The sequence below is a fragment of the Petromyzon marinus genome, chromosome 85 (genome assembly GCF_048934315.1).
Source record: "Petromyzon marinus isolate PM22_M1 ecotype Great Lakes invasive population chromosome 85, UKy_Petmar_22M1.pri1.0, whole genome shotgun sequence".
Lineage (NCBI taxonomy): Eukaryota > Metazoa > Chordata > Hyperoartia > Petromyzontiformes > Petromyzontidae > Petromyzon > Petromyzon marinus.
In genome coordinates, this window is record NC_133750.1 from 1,837,208 (window position 1) to 1,854,255 (window position 17,048).

Sequence of the window (17,048 nt, forward strand, 5' to 3'; positions counted from 1 at the left end):
CTCCACGCAGCTTCGTGCGGAGCGACAGGCCAGGGAGCTCCCACAGAGCGTGGCGCAGCTGATGATAATACATATTCTTGGTTTTTTTCGGTAAAGTCACGTAGATAGGAAACAAACAACAATATATAAAATAATAAATTAAATTTTAAAAAGTTGGAAAATAATAAATTGATGAAAAGATGCCATTGGTCGACTGACTGAGATGACTGCCCCCACAATACACTCACTGTGTGTGAGTGTATGTGTGAGTGTATGTGTGAGTGTATCACCTGGTCTGGAGTGATTGGAGGGCATGGGCCAGATCAGCTCAATAACAACGGTAGGAGGCTGCTAGATTTTTGTGCAGCCCATGGGCTTGTAATTACCAACACGCTGTTCCGGCATCGGCGCATCCACACAACATCATGGATGCATGCCGGGTCCAAGCAAGAACATCTGCTGGACTACATAGTGACGGACCAGCGAATGCGAGCCCATGTCCTTGACACCAGGACCTACCGTGGAGCTGATCTACCCTCTGACCATCGACTAGTCATCTGTAAGATGCGCCTGCCATTCTTCCACTCCGGTGGTGGGTGTACACCCAGGACCCCATTCCAACCTAAAGTGGCCTGGTCTCAGTTATCTGATGAAAGTTGCAAGCGAGAATTTCATCATCGCTTGCGGCTGGGATTGGCATCGTCCCCGACTCCTCCTGATGTCGAGGGTAAATGGGCGAGGTTTAGGACTGTGACTCATGCAGCTGCAATGGCTGCTTTGGGTACGCGGTCCAGACCTCCCCAGACACCCTGGATGACAGAGGAGTTGTTCACGATGGTTGAGAAAAAGCGACAGGCCCACTGTCATCGGCTACAGAATCCCACATCAGAGAATGAGGAGGCTTACCGCAGCCTTCGCTCGGAGGTTCGGAGAGCCGTGAGGCGCTGCAAGGATGGGTGGTGGTCGCGGGTTGCTGAGGAGATGGAGTCTGCCTCAGTGGCCCGTGATCACAAATCTCTATTTAACTCCATCAAAAAAGTAACCTGCAGCGCCACACCTATTACCATCATTAGGGGAAAAAACGGTGATCCAATTTCCGACCCCCAGGAACAGGTTCGCAGATTTGCTGAGCATTTCTGTGAGGTCCTGGGGGAGGGAAAATCCCTCAGCCAGGAAAACATCGTGGCACAAAGTGAGGATGACCCTGCTGAGGCTGCGGTGCCTCAAATATTGGATGAAGTAACCCCCTGTGAGTGGCTGGCTGAGGTGCCATCTGCTGAGGAAGTATTGAAGGCGATCCGGAGTCTGAGACCAGGAAAGGCAGCGGGCAGAGATGATCTCCCAAGCGAAATGCTGAGGGAGGGTGGCGTTTGTGCACAGACTGCCCTATATGACATCATAACAACAGTCTGGACCACTGGACGGGTTCCGCAGGATTGGAAGGATGCCCTGGTGGTCCCCCTTTTTAAGAAGGGGGACCGCACAGACTGTAACAACTACAGGGGCATCTCACTCCTCAGTGTGCCGGGAAAGGTCCTGGCAAGGATTATTCAGCATCGCCTTGCCAGGCACGCTGAGGAGAGGCTTGCGGAGCCCCAATGCGGTTTCAGGAAAGGGCGGTCCTGCACAGATGCCATATTTTCTGTCCGTCTGCTACAGCAGAGGTGTAGGGAATTCCAACAAGACCTACATCTCTGCTTTATTGACCTGGTCAAGGCCTATGATACCATCAGTAGGCCTGGGCTCTGGGTCGTTCTTCGTGCTTTTGGAGTACCTGACCCTCTGCTCACGATCATTAAGGACCTTCATGATGGTGAGCGGGCCCGGGTAAAACTACGTGGCCGGGAGTCAGAGCCATTCCCTGTACACCTTGGGGTGCGACAGGGATGTCCTCTGGCTCCCACATTATTTAACATCTATTTTGACCACGTAGTTCGTGAAGCCTTCAATAGCTGTACCGGGGGAATCTCCATATGGTACAGATATAATGGGAGGCTAATCGATGCCCGGGTGCGGTCAAGGGATGGCTCCCTATTGCTCAACCACGTTATGTATGCTGACGACTTGGTAATAGCTGCTCAGTCAGAGGAGGAGTTGGAGACGCTGCTGCTGAGACTGGAGTGTGCCACTAAGAGGTGGGGCCTTACCATCAGCCCCACCAAAACTAAGCACCTGCCTGGGTATTTTGTACCATCGGACACTCAACCCCCACAACTCCCAATCGGTGATGGGGCAGTTGTGGAGAGAGTGGAGAGTTTCCCATACCTGGGCAGTGTGCTTATGACTGGCTCCAGTTTAACAGCAGAGGTCTCACTCCGAATCAGTCGAGCGGCAATATCTTTTCATCGGTTGCGTAACGCTGTGTGGAAGCTACCTGGTCTGTCGCTCCGCACTAAGCTTCAGGTCTTCTCGGCCACGGTCATTCCCTCCCTTCTCTACGCTTGCGAAACGTGGACCCCCCTAATGGAACATCTTCGCCGGTTAGAAACATTTAGGCTGGTCTGCCTACGATCCATCCTGGGTTTAACCAGACTGGATTGTGTGAGGAGCTCACAAATCCTTGAAAGATCTGGGCAGGGTCCCATCGGTGAGCTCCTCCGGCAGGCAAGGCTGCGATGGCTGGGTCATGTAGCCCGCATGCCCAGCCACCGCATGCCGAAACAGCTTTTGTTTGGCCGGATTGAGGGGGCTAAGCGGGCGCGGCACGGGCTAGAGAAGAGATGGAGTGATGTGGTACAGGAGGACGTGGAGCTGAGTGGACTTGCCGATGACTGGTACCAGCGGTGTCAAGATCGGCCTCTGTGGAGGAGGCTCGTGAAGGATGCTACTGGGCAGTTGGAGGCAGTCGCCCTCCAACAACAACGGAGGGCGGAGGAGCGACGCTCGCAACAACGAGCGGAGCGCCGGGTGGCTAAAGCACAGCAGGTTGGCACAGTAGGGGGCACAGGTGGTGCATCAGCCAGTCATCTCAGTCAGTCGACCCGTGGCACCTGGGTCTGCCCCGTGACCTCCTGCCAGCGGGCGTTCGACACTTCACGTGGCCTCAGGGTGCACATAGCCTGGCACAAGCATCGTGGTGACGTCACCGCCACTTAGTGGCGAATGGCGGTTGTTGTTGTTGTATTGTGCTCGAGCGTGACGTCACCTCTGCCTGGGTCACTTCTGTTATCTGTTCAAGTACAATCCTTATTTGGGCAAAGCCACGCCCAGTGTCTGGCGGCATATTAACAATGCATTCGTGATAGGCGTCGCGAGTTTATTGCGACGGGTTCGGCACCCACTCCCTATCCCTCTACGTGTGGGCCGGGCTCATTAACATAATTTATTTAATATCCTTAGCTCTTTCGGTAAAGTCACGTTGAAGGGAAATAATAAAATATATATAAAACAATAAAAATTCTCACGACGTTTCGACCATAACAAACGGTCGTCATCAGGTGTGTCGTGAGAGTTTTTATTGTTTTATATATTTTATTTTATTGTTTCCCTTCAACGTGACTTTACCGAAAGAGCTAAGAATATGAATTACTGCAGTCACGAAAGCTTTAAATCAAAATTTAATTTATTTAAGACCCGCTCGTTGTGGGAGTGGAGTGTCATGTAACCCACAAGTGACGTCATGTCACCTGCGGCCGCGTGACGTCGCGAGGTAACAGGAAGTTTCCGCTCCGCCGTGCACTGAAATCCGAGGTGAGAAATTCTCGTGGTGGTTGTGGTGGTGGTTGTGGTTGTTGTTGTTTACCGAGGTAGAGCCTCGCTCTCTCGTAGGGATGTCAACTGAGTAGCAGCGAGCATGGAAGCGATGTCCAGGTTGGAATTTTACAACGCGGGGCCTTGCCTCCTGCCCTCGCCTGATCGCGTTTGCTTCAATTCTCTTGCTTAATTTAGCAATCTTTGGAAGAACGTAATCAACCAGGCTATGCGTTAATTGTGTGTTGACCGACTCTCTGCGTTGCATTGCATTACATTTACAAATTTTACTCAGTTTGTTTGATTAAGTGTGCTTTATCTCTCTCTGTGTGTCCTCGTGTTGTCGCGCTTTTATTTCCTGCAGTCACCAAACCTCCAAATCTCTCATTGACACAAGGCCGTAGTCATAATATATTATAATTATTATAATATATATTATAATTATTATAATATAGTATAATATATTATAATTATATTATAATTATTATAACATATTAGATTATAACATATTCTAATTGTTATAATAATTTTAATTATAGTATAAAATAAATTATAATATATTTTAATAATATGTAATAATATATTATAATATATTAGAGTAATATATTATCATTATAATATATATTGGGGGAGGACATCCAATGTTGACTCCATGGCTACGGCCTTGCATTGACATGTTAATTTCTCTACCCCCCCCTCTGCCCCCTCTCTATTTAAGGCCTCGACACAGAGGCGTTGTTTCTCTGTGTGTCTGTGTGTGTCTCTGTGTGTCTATGTGTGTCTCTGTGTGTCTGTGTCATCTCTCTCTGTGTGTCTCTGTGTGTCTCTCTCTGTGTGTCTCTATGTCATCTCTCTCTGTGTGTCTCTGTGTGTGTCTCTCTGTGTGTCTCTGTGTCATCTCTCTCTGTGTGTCTATGTGTGTGTCTCTCTGCGTGTCTCTGTGTCATCTCTCTCTGTGTCTATGTGTGCAATGCAGTCACCAAACCTCCAAATCTCTCATTGACACAAAGCCGTAAATATAATATATTATAATATAATACTTATAATATATTATAATTATTATATATTGGGGGGGACGCATCCCTCTCAATCAAATATACTCAAAATGTCCCCCCAAATATATTGCTATTAAAATATTTTGTAAAATAATAATTGCGATGCTATGTTAATAAAAACAACAATTTGCTAAACCTTGGCCACAAAATCTGGACTTGTCTTCATATAACAATGCATAGATTTCTGTTTATATGATTGTGGTTATAGTTGTACTTTATGAATCCCTAATCTCTGCCATTACATACTATTAAACGAGAAAAGGGAAAAAACAGAGCAATGTAATACAATACACTATTAGGCATTATTGTAAAAAATGCCCATGTGTTAGTGAATTTTTTTATATTTCAGGCAGGAAATGAGTTTTAAAATTTAAGATATTTTTTCTGGGGGGGGACCCCAGACCCCCTGGAAGATTTGGTCTCCCCCAATGTTGACTCCATGGCGACGGCCTTGCATTGACTTGTTAATTTCTCTACACCCCCCCCCATCTCTACCCCCCCATCTCTACCCCCCCCCCTCTCTGCCCCCTCTCTATTTAAGGCCTCGACACAGAGGCGTTGTTTCTCTGTGTACCTTTGTGTGTCTCTCTCTGTGTGTCTCTGTGTCATCTCTCTCTGTGTGTCTGTGTGTGTCTGTCTCTGTGTGTCTGTGTTATCTCTCTCTGCTTGTGTGTCTGTCTGTGTCTCCGTGTCTGTGTTTTCTCTCTCAAATTTAGCAATCTTTGGAAGAACGTAATCAACCACGTGGGGTGTTGACTGTTATGTTAGCCGACTCTCTGTGTTGTATTGGATTATATTTCTAAGTTTACGATGTTAGTTTCCTCTTTCATTTGTACCTGATCATGATTCCTTGTGTTGCAATCGAAACGTATGTCATTATTTAATTATTATTTTCTTTCTATGTGACTTTACCGAAAGAACCAAAGAGTATCTTCCTTAAGTTTTAATTTCTCTTCACCTGGCTCGCTACTTTGTAACTTTGTTTTATTTAAAATATTCACAGTTTTTTTTCATTTTTTACCAGGCCACGCCCGCGTTGAGCTTCTATACCACTCTTGTTTTCAGAAGCGACCTGCCCACAACAACAACAACAAGGTGGGGCTTGTCAACAGCGTGGTGGTGTTCACTCTAGACGCGTGGCGGGGTTCACTCTAGACGTGTGGTGGTGTTCACTCTAGACGCGTGGTGGTGTTCACTCTATACGCATGGCGGCGTTCACTGTAGACGCATGGCGGTGTTCACTCTAGACGCGTGGTGGTGTTCACTCTAGACGCGTGGTGGTGTTCACTCTATACGCATGGCGGCGTTCACTGTAGACGCATGGCGGTGTTCACTCTAGACGTGTGGCGGTGTTCACTCTAGACGCGTGGCGTTGTTCACTCTAGACGAGTGGCGGTGTTCACTCTAGACGCGTGGCGGTGTTCACTCTAGACGCGTGGCGGTGTTCACTCTAGACGCGTGGCGGTGTTCACTCTAGACGCGTGGCGGTGTTCACTCTTGACGCGTGGCGGTGGGGATCGGGAAGGAAATCCACTCTACCACGGGTAGAGAGAGAGTAGCACGCAGCCTCGGCTGTGTTGATTGATCCTCATTGAATTACTTGGTGGAGTGAGGGAGGAAGCATTAATACTGAGCAGGTGAAGGTGGCCAGGCGTGGGTCTGGACACACCACCACCTGTGAACGATGCCAGTGTGTGACAGTGGTGGAGCCAGTGGGGGTGGGGTGGCACGTGCCCCCCCAACGATCCGATGGAAATCCCTAATTTTGATCGGATCATTGGGGTTTATTAGTAACTAGCTTCACTACCCGCCTTCGCCCGGGACTTGGATTATTGTCTTGGATTAATTTCATATTCCATTATTTAACTGAAAAACCCTGAAAAATGTATGCTTGCAAGAAAGAAAAACCTGAAACAAATTAATTTAACTAAATCGGATGTTTTTCACTGAAGGAAATTTAACCTTAACCCACTTTTATGTAATGTCGATTTTGGCAACTCGGCAAGGGAATTACTTGGCAAGCTGAAAATAGTCGCGTTCACTTAGAAATTCCAGACAGCATAAGCTGTGCAAATTTCCTGATGCCAGAGCTCAGCTTTGGAGAGTTTTTGCTGCTTCACACAAACAAACATATGTAATTTCTGCTTTATATTTAAGATAGCAGGTCTACCCGTTCTTCACACGGATATGTATTGAAACTCCAAGAAGCCAGTGACTTAATCGGCCAGGAGCGAAGCGCCACCTAAAATCTCCCGGCACGCTGTTAACAGCTCTAGAAGTACGGCACGCGAAGAGCCATATGGTAGGGGTAAGCATTGCAGAGCTCTTAACTCAGGTGTGTTGTGGGTTGAAGCCACACATTTCATGGTCATTTCTCCCCCCCCCCCCTTAAAATACAAAAGTCTATTTTTATACTTATTACATTGTGTACAGTATGGAACCTACCCACATGCCAAATTTCAAGTGTGTTGCATGTTGGGAAGTATGCTAAACATTTCGAACAGACACACATACATCCACAAATTTCCCTTTTTTATATAGACTAGCTTTACTACCCGTCTTTGCCCGGGACTTGGATTCTTGTCTTGGATTAAAACACGGCCTACACGGAGTGTTTGGGGGGGGGATGTGTGACGTCAGCAGGCACACTGCGTAACGCTGCCGCATGCGGGTGGCATCACAGATGTGACATAGTCTATTTTTATACTTTTTGCAATGTGTACAGTCTGGAAGCTACCCACATGCCAAATTTCAAGTTTGTTGCATGTCGGGAAGTATGCTAAACATTTCGAACAGGCACATTCACAAATTACCCCTTTTTTGTATATAGATTAATCAGCATTTTGCGACCCCCATTGCCACCGTGTGGCATATTATTACGTGCCAGGGACTCTATGAGATGACAGAACAACAGTCCGAGTCCGTAATTGGCAATAAGTAACGGCAAAGCAGTTACAAGCGACTCGCAGAATTGTGCGCAGTTCCGTATACAGTACACGACTTCCCTGAAGGCAAACACCTTCAGCGAGCGCGATGCCGATCACACGCGTCGAATAAAAAGCAAGGGACAAGTCCTTACTAACAACTCCTTACTAACAACTCCTAACTAACAACTCCTTACTAATAACTCCTATATTTTTTTTTATTGCTGGAGGGGTTGTCCCCCTCGACCTGAAAATCCTGACTCCGCCTCTGAGTGTGTGACAGTGTCAAGTTTGTATTTGTAGTAAAGTCATTTAACTCTATTGAGCACGGAGGTGAGATTAAAACAGTAGTTTATTTTTATTTTCCTCTGGAACTCTTTGTAAGAATGGAGTCAGGAAATGATCACAGCACACGTGCAGCTGAAGTCAGAACTGTTCATCCTAGCATTCAAGGACATCTCTGCCTGGCTTCACACCTCTAAGTTGCGATTGAACATTAATTTATACATTTCTGCATAACACAAATAATATTAATTTTTAACACCCTTTGCTATGTCAGCTGAATTTAGCTTTCATAAATATTAATTTTGAAGCCAGACAGCCGAAATTGTGCACTCGGAGTTTTGGGTTAACATTCATTGTGAAGATACGAGGGCTTCCAGGCACGTTTGTGACCATTTGCCCTCTCATTGTGTGCCATAACAGCCCGTGTGATGAATTTGGGACACTTTTTCACTATATCATGAATATATGAATAAGTATCCAGAAGAACCTCGGAGATCGAATGCACCCGAACTCGAACAAATCGGTGTTCAAACGTTATTTCCGAACATTTTTTGCCCCGGAAACCGAACGAAATTTGGAGGTCGAACGGGCCATCGCGACTTGAAAGAACCTGTACGGCTGAGACGCGTATGGCGAGCAGCGTGCATGACGCTTGCCCAGACTAAGGTTTTACCACCTCCTCCTCACCACCTTCCACTCAAGCCATCAACTCTCCTTACTACAGGTAAAGTGAAGTTCTATGTTCATTTATTTCATTTATTCCGTGTATTTATTTATTCCATTTATTAATTGTGTTTCTTGTTTTTTTTTGTATGATTCTATGCATGTAATTACTGTAAACTACGTGTAAAAATGCTTTATAATGAGAGATTTATTGTGTCTGGAACCAATTAATGTCATTTACATTCATTCTTATGTGGAAAATTAATTCGGTGTTTGAACAAATCGGTGTTCGAATGGCCTTCTGGAACGAATTAAGTTCGATCTCCGGGGTACCACTGTAGACATGTAAGTCATGTGTTATTGTGTATATATGCATTCCTCTGTGCATCGATACTGACATGTAGATGGTGTGGATATTCTTTTTTTCTGTCTGCAGCTGTCGCTTCCTCTGTCGCTTCCTCTGCAGAATTGGTCTGATGGAGCAAAGGCACTCGGCGCGGCTCGGTGCAATAAGGCAACAATGCGACCGGTGTGCATACAGCACGGATCGTCCTGAACATTTTACACAGCACCAGAGAACTCACACAGGAGAGAAACCCTTCAAGTGCAGTGTGTGTGGGAAGGCGTTTGCACAGTCATCTACTCTTGTAAAACACCAGACAACACACACGGGAGAGAAACCCTTCAAGTGCAGTTTGTGTGGGAAGGCGTTTGCACTTTCATCTACTCTTGTAAAACACCAGACAACACACACGGGAGAGAAACCCTTCAAGTGCAGTGTGTGTGGGAAGGAGTTTGCACAGTCATCTGCTCTTAAAAAACACCAGAGAACACACACGGGAGAGAAACCCTTCAAGTGCAGTGTGTGTGGGAAGGCATTTGCACTTTCATCTACTCTTGTAAAACACCAGACAACACACACGGGAGAGAAACCCTTCAAGTGCAGTGTGTGTGGGAAGGCGTTTGCACAGTCATCTACTCTTGTAACACACCAGAGAACACACACGGGAGAGAAACCCTTCAGGTGCAGTGTGTGTGGGAAGGCGTTTGCACGTTCATCTACTCTTGTAGCGCACCAGAGAAGACACACTGGAGAGAAACCCTTCAAGTGCAGTGTGTGTGGGAAGGCATTTTCATATTCATCTGCTCTTGTGGCACACCAGAAAACACACACGGGAGAGAAACCTTTCAAGTGCAGTGTGTGTGGAAAGGCGTTTGCACAGTCATCTGCTCTTGAAAGACACCAGAGAACACACACGGGAGAGAAACCCTTCAGGTGCAGTGTGTGTGGGAAGGCGTTTGCACATTCATCTGCTCTTGTAGCACACCAGAGAACACACACAGGAGAGAAACCCTTCAGGTGTACTCTGTGTGGGATGGCGTTTGCACGGTCACCACATCTTCAAAGACACCAGAAATCACACAAGCATCAGAAGATCCACAAGGAGTGGAGTCTGAAATCAGCTTGTGAAACTCAAAGTGCCGCAATGAGCCCATCCCTCATCAAACAAGAACTGGAAGAAAATCCCAGCTTGGACACTTTTAAAGGTATCAAGGTGAAATATGAAGAGGTGAAGGTGAAATGTGAAGAAGTGATGGTGAAGAGCGAAGAAGTGATGGTGAAGAGCGAAGAAGTGAAGGTAAAATGTGAAGATGAAGATTCAACTCCAAAATGGGACCTTCACGTCGGTGGATGCAACGTGAAGCAGGAGGAGAATTCTGACTGTGAGGTAGAGCGAGGCAACTCCCAGCAGTTTGTGGAAGTGGAGGTGTGGGTGGACTTCCTCCGAGACAATACAAAGTCAAATGGAGACCCGGTACATGTGTAAGCTTGGGACGATGTCGCTCCAATAAATGCACCTTTGTCACAGGCTTTTAATGACAAGAATGTGAAGTTGAACACTCAATTCCTAGGTTCAACCTGCAGGGTAAGAGCGGCCAGTCTTTGTGGACCTGTGGGTTGGGTAGATCTCTAACCAGGAGCGAAAGCCAATAAGCTCCCAAGCATTGACTATGTTATCAATTGCATTTAAATGGTGCTTGCTTAATCGCCTCGGCAATTCAGAGTTTTGTGTCGTATCTCGTTTCAAACACTCGAAGAGCATCCCCAAGTAGCAGCTGCCCCTGTGTGGCACAAGGTGGTGGCCCTGCACCGGCCTGCATGTGGACAAGAGCCTGTCAGTAGGGGGCGATCATTGACGTGCCATGTCCGTTGTGCAATTTCTGGATCATGTTTGGAATTACCCCAATTTTGACCGTGACACCAACATGCAATGACCTGTGCGTTTTGAATGGCACAATAGTATGTTGTACATATGTAGTGGCGTTACAGGACAACACATCGGTTACAGCTAGCACCCTTGGCTTACCCGCAGGGGGCTGTGGGCTTTGGATCCCCCGCGCCCCTCCCATCGGGTGGGGGCTGCGGGGTGTGCTGTGATCCCTCAGAACCCCGCCCTTCGGTGGGGAATTGGTATAAAAGACGGGGAGCCAGAGAGATAGGGGCAGTGTTCGCGAGCCCAAGTCAAAAAACCCAGCTAAAGACTGAAGACCGGCTAGATAGACCCTGGAACTCCTCTGACCCGCTGTCCTCAGGGCCGGGCAGCGCAAGCGAGCGGTGTGACCCGAGAGCCTCAGAGTCGATGTCCTTCTAAGGGCCGGGTCTGTGTGGCTGGTGGTCGGGACCTGAGCCTTGGCAGGGCCAGGTCAGGTAGCCTCCCTTAAAGCCCTTAGCGGAGGACCTGGGAGCGTAGGTGGATAGGCAGATAGCCTAGGGGTATATCCCAGAATAGTACGGGTGAAGGGGCCGTTACCCCTTCAAGTATTGTATACGTTGCCCTGTGCTGAGTTACAATAAAGTGTTGCCTCCACTTCGCCGTCTCTGTCGAGTGAGAACCCACTACACATACACTGTTAATCGGACGGTGCGTATTTTATTAAATAGCTTGTTAATGCGATGTAACCTGATGCAGTATATTTCAGTGCAGTAATTAAATTTTGTTAATTTGCCTGTCAATAATTGAGAATGAATACTTGTCTGATTGTGTGCGTACATGTAACATTTTGTCTATAAGGGTCAAACGTTGAATAAGTGATGTTAGGACAGTGTATGTTTTGGAAGTAACCTGTACAGATAACTCAGGTGAGACCTGTTGTTCTTGTGATAGAGGTCAAAGGGTATTTTTGTGTTTTCAGGGACCGTCTGCCTCTGGAGCAACTCATTGTCTTTGCAATAGGGAGCACATTCGGATCATTCATCAGTTACAAGGCATATCACTTAAAAGTTACACGTAGAGGAGATACATTCTCTACAACACGAATTATAATTTTGTATTACGTGTAGACGTAGATTTTGTCTAACTAGGACTAGAAATGCTCCTTGCTGATTAACGTCTGGATGTTCGAAACTATCGGTTGAAGCAAGCCCGGCTGCTCTTGAGGCGCTGTGCACCAATCAGAGTCCACAGGTGGCTTGCACTGAATCAATGATGCACTCCCAAAAGGCTGTGCTAGTTATAGTTTGTGTAAAACATTTCTTTGTTTAGTGGAGAGATCGATAAATGAAAGATGTCATGTCTGCTGATCTGCTTCATAGCAAGGAGCTAATTTTAAGAGCACATTTGAAACGCATTTTTAGTAGAGATTTGTATTCGGTTCCAAGGCAGAGCACATTTAGTAGATACATTCTCCACAACAACACTCAGAATTTTGCGTGAGGTCTTATATGTTGGCGAACTAGGACAAGAAATGGTCCTTGCTGATTAACGTCTGGATGTTCACAACCATGGGTTGAAGCAAGCCGGACCTTCCAGCGGCTCTCGTTACAACCATTTACAGCCTCCGGCCAGGAAAGTCACCAAAAAAATTGGACACGAGTGACGCATTTACGCAGCACCCGGTGCTCAGTTTTGAAGTTTTAAAATTAAAAACTTTGAATTGTATTATTTTTGAATTAGATAATTGTATTTATTCATTAAAAGCTTGCATCATTTTACATCTGGAAGACTTTTTTGAAAACGACATTTCGTGTGAATTTTCTCTCGTCGTGAAGTAGATGACCTTGCCGAGGATTCGGTTCGATGCGGACTTTTACCTGGTTGGGATCGCGGGATCGAAATAAGGCGACACAGAGCTGGCCGTGCGAGAAGACCGCCGTCTACAGATCGATTCCAACGTGATCGAACGTCTGTCCCTGGGCCTCCGTCATTCCTGCAGGGGGCTAGTAGGTTTACAGCGCCCCCTGCATGAAAACGACAAAGTGCAGCGTTTATCACAGATAAAGTTGTGCGTTTTATATAAATGTCATTCTTTGCCTGTTCACGTGCTTGCGTGGGATTTGTCTCTCTAACGGTGGGGTTTCCGTACAAAAAATTGCCAGGTACCACGCCGTAAGCCCCGTGGTTGGCAAGCACTTCCTTTTTCACGTCCGTCACCTTTAAATTTGTTTAATTAGCGTTTTTGTGCGATATTTCGTTATTTATTTTTGCCACTCGCCGCGGGACAAAGCACGCAATTGCGCCCCTAGCAACGCACACACGACCGCTAAAAAAGTTAATTCGCGTTCACAATGCTAAAAAATATACACACAACGCTGAGGTTCATTATCCAATGCATGCAGTTACTGCTAAAAGTCCGTAGATATTAGTATTAGAGCGCTTAAGATATCATTGCACTGCGGGTGGGAAAAGTTGCCCAGCCCCCAGCCTGGCAATGTGTTACTGCCTCCGGCTGGGCAATATAGGCGAGGCCGCGGACTATGCATGGGACTAGGCCTCACCACGGCAATGTAAGGTACAGTTTTATTCAATCTTTCACGAGGAACTCGGGCTTATTGTTTACTATTATGAAACAAATAAGTTGACAAATATTACAATAATGTTTGTATGCAGGAAACTAATATTTCATTATTTGGTTGCTAAATATTTTCTTTTTAGCTATGTTTTTATGACGCTGCGACGGTGTACTGCCAGTCTGCTGTTGCCTGCTGCATGCTCATTAATTAACATCAATGCACTGGCACTCTATTATCTACACTGACACTATTATCTACACTGCTAATTTGGCTTTTGGGCATTGAATGTATGCCAGTTTATAATCTGTTGCCTGCTTCTTTACCTCACTCAGTGTACTGCCAGCCTTTCATGTCGACTTTATCCTGCTTTTTCAGCTGCTGACCGTATTGCCAGCTTTTTATGTCGACTGTAGCAATGCTTATGTCATTGAGTCAGTGTACTGGCAGTCTATAATCTAGACTGTAGCCTGCTTCTCAACTCACCTGTGCATACTGCTGCTCTTTAATGTACACTTATTTCAGATTATTTCTTCAATGCATTTCTATTGTTTCGATTGCTCACGTCACGCTTTTTACTGATACGTAGTACTGTGATGCTGATTAATATGTTATACTGCTAAATACGTTGGACTTTCTTAGTTACAGCCCATTGCATTTCGTCTATCGTTTTGTTACATTCGTGGGAACATCACCCATTAAAATTTTGCCGTACCGCACCATTACTTTCCGGCAAAGCGGCGAGCATGCTGGGAGGTTCAATGCCCCAAATATTGTTGACCTTGCTTTCTTACAGTGGGTGAGAAACATTGTGAGAGAGACAGTGTTCTTCCATACCAAAATCGCACGATTTCCTGACACTAACAGAGCATATGATTCCCTACAATAACACATTTTCCTGTCGCAAGGCCAAGATGGGTACCACATCAAGATTCCTCCAATTACAAAGCTGCAAAACAAACATCCTCACAAAACTGTCTCCTCTAAAAAAAACTTCTATTCCCTCGTGATTATGACAGAGGAGGAACCATATTATGGTGCACCAACCTCTTTCACCAGTATGGTGTCGAAGAGTATGCCAACATTGAGAGTGAGCGCCTTCTTTACATTCAACTGAATCTAAATCGCCTGTGTGTGAACAGTATGCTCATCTCTGGGACGCCATCAATGCCGAAGGAGATGCAAACGGTAAAAATGCGGGCGGATTAGTTATTGTGCCTTAATCCTTCACAGCTCCACCAAGATACATGCATGAGAAGACTCAGGATGCCATGACATACATTAGTCAATATGCCACTCTCCATCTCTTCATCACCTTCACTTGCAATCCCAAATGAAAGGAGATCCAGGTTTACCCTTATCCAATCCAAAAGCCACCAGGCAGACATGAAATCTTAGTGAGGGTCTTAAAACTCAAAGTTTATGACCTCATGATGCTTATTACGACCAACGAAGGCGGCGTCTTTGGATAGACAAGCAGTAACTTGCACACCATTGGGTGGCACAAACGTCGTCTTCCTCATGCTCACATTTCGCTATGGATGAGGGAAACAATGCAAGTCACATTGACACATTTATCAGTGCTGAGCTACCTCACCCCCATCAAGACCCTGCCCTTTTTCTACGTGGTCTGCAACCAAATGGTCCATGGCCGAATGTGCCCAATTCCATCCAAATGCGCCATGTATGCAAGACCACAGGTGTACCAAGAAATATCCATGGAACTACTGGCAAGACGCTCAGTCGGCCCATGATGGCTATCCTCTATATCGTCGCAGAAATACTGAGCATAGTGGAATTCAAACACCACTCAGACCTGCCACTAACTCGCTAATTAAGGTTCACAACCGGTGGATCATTCCCTACTGCCCTCTTCTGTGCAAGATCTTCCAGGCCCACTTTAAAGTGAAATTTGTTTGCCAATACATCAACAAAGGCTCTGACATGGCTGTCTTTGGCTTACAAAACAGAGGGGCAAAGTGTGCATGAACTCAAACTTTTTTTCCAAGGAACATACATCAGCAACAATGAGGCCATTTGCAGAATTCTTGGCTTCCCCACAGTCCATTTGGCACTTCACCTCCAAAATGGCCAACGCATCTACGTCACCAAAGGAAATGCCCAACCGCAGGCCCTGGCTCCACAAGATACCACCCTTATAGCATTCTTTGTTTCGTGCCCAAGTAACCCATTTGCTGCCAACCTGCTCTACCATTAAGTTCCCTCCTACTATACATGGACTGCTAAAAAAAATGGAAGCGACGTGCTGCTGATGGTGAATCTGATGGCTTAGGACGAGTCTACACAGCTCAACCCAAGGCAGTCGCCCGCCAACATCAACGGAGGGCGGAGGAGCGACGCTCACAACAATGAGCAGAGCGCCGGGTGGCTAAAGCACATCAAGTTGGCACAGTAGGGGGCACAGGTGGTGCATCAGCTAGTTGTCTCAGTCGACCCGTGGCTCCTGGGTCTGCCCCGTGACCTGCCGGCGAGCGTTCGACGCTTCACGTGGCCTCAAGGTGCACATAGCCTGGCACAAACGTCGTGGTGACGTCTCCACAACTTAGTGGCGAATGGCGGTTGTTTCTCTATCAGCGTCTATCCAACTGTATTCAACTACTGTCAGCAACACGCGCCTATTCATCTTCCACGGCCAACGACTACACTCAACTCAAACTTGCTCCTCATCTCTGTGTATATCTGAAAGTTTCTTTCGCACCATACAGAGCCAACCGTGCTAATCTATAGGTATCTGTGTGTATGTTGAACTTCTTTCGCACCATATGTAACCAACTGTGGTAATCTATGGGTCTCTGTGTGAGTCTGTGTGTATCTAGAACTTCTTTCGAACCATACGTAACCAACCATGCTAATCTTTGTGTCTTTGTGTGAGTTTGTGTGCACGTTGAACTTCTTTCGAACCATTCGTAGCTGAACCTGCACAGTAGGAGCGGCTGGTATCTGTGGAGGCTGGGTAAGTCTGTCGGCAGGAGCGAGAGACAATGAAGCTCCCAAGCATTCACTACGTTACCAACATCATATTTTCACTCATAAGTCGCTTGCCTAATTGCCTCAGCAACTCAGTGTTCCGTATCGAATCTCATCTCAAACAATTGAAGGGCGCCCCCTAAGTGGCAGCTGCCCCTGTGTGGCACAATGTGGCCCTGCACCGACCTGCACGTGGACATGAGTCTGTCGGTAGGGGGCGACCATTGACACGCCATCTCCCTTGTGTTTATTTCTGGATAATGTTTGGAATTACCCAAATTTTGACTGTGACACCAACATGCAATGACCTGTGCGTTGTGAATGACACAACGCTATGTTTTACAGCTGCCGTTAAGCAGACTGCGCATATTTTGGTGAATGTTACTGGGGTAGCCAGGTGTGCCTGTCGGATTTAAACCTGTAACCTCTGCAATAAATAGAGAATGCGCTACCATATCCTTAGTTCTTTCGGTCACGTAAATAGAAAATAAAAATACACATTTTATTTGTATTATTTAAATTGTCATTTTATTATATTTTTTCTTTAGTGTAACATTATTTTTTTAATTTACGTGACTTTACCGAAAGAACCAAGAATATTAATTCCTGCTGTCACTAAAGTTTTAAGTCAAAATAGAATGCGCCATCACTCGGCTCAGCTCAATCTGCATGGAG

General features: G+C 46.2%; 2 protein-coding genes across 2 annotated transcripts in view; both read left to right on the forward strand.

Moving 5' to 3' along the window:
* Positions 1–12,590, forward strand: part of LOC116936926 (uncharacterized) — a 31,974-nt gene extending 19,384 nt beyond the window's left edge. Inside the window, exons 5-7 of the mRNA XM_076057947.1 lie at positions 3,598–3,669; positions 5,749–5,819; positions 9,033–12,590. Of these exons, the coding sequence (XP_075914062.1) occupies positions 3,598–3,669; positions 5,749–5,819; positions 9,033–10,425 (1,536 nt within the window). The 3' untranslated portion in view covers positions 10,426–12,590. The remainder of the gene's footprint in view (positions 1–3,597; positions 3,670–5,748; positions 5,820–9,032) is intronic.
* The window catches only part of LOC142907914 (uncharacterized), a 48,027-nt gene that overhangs the window by 10,589 nt on the left and 20,390 nt on the right, over positions 1–17,048 (forward strand). The gene's annotated exons all lie outside the window — the stretch shown is intronic.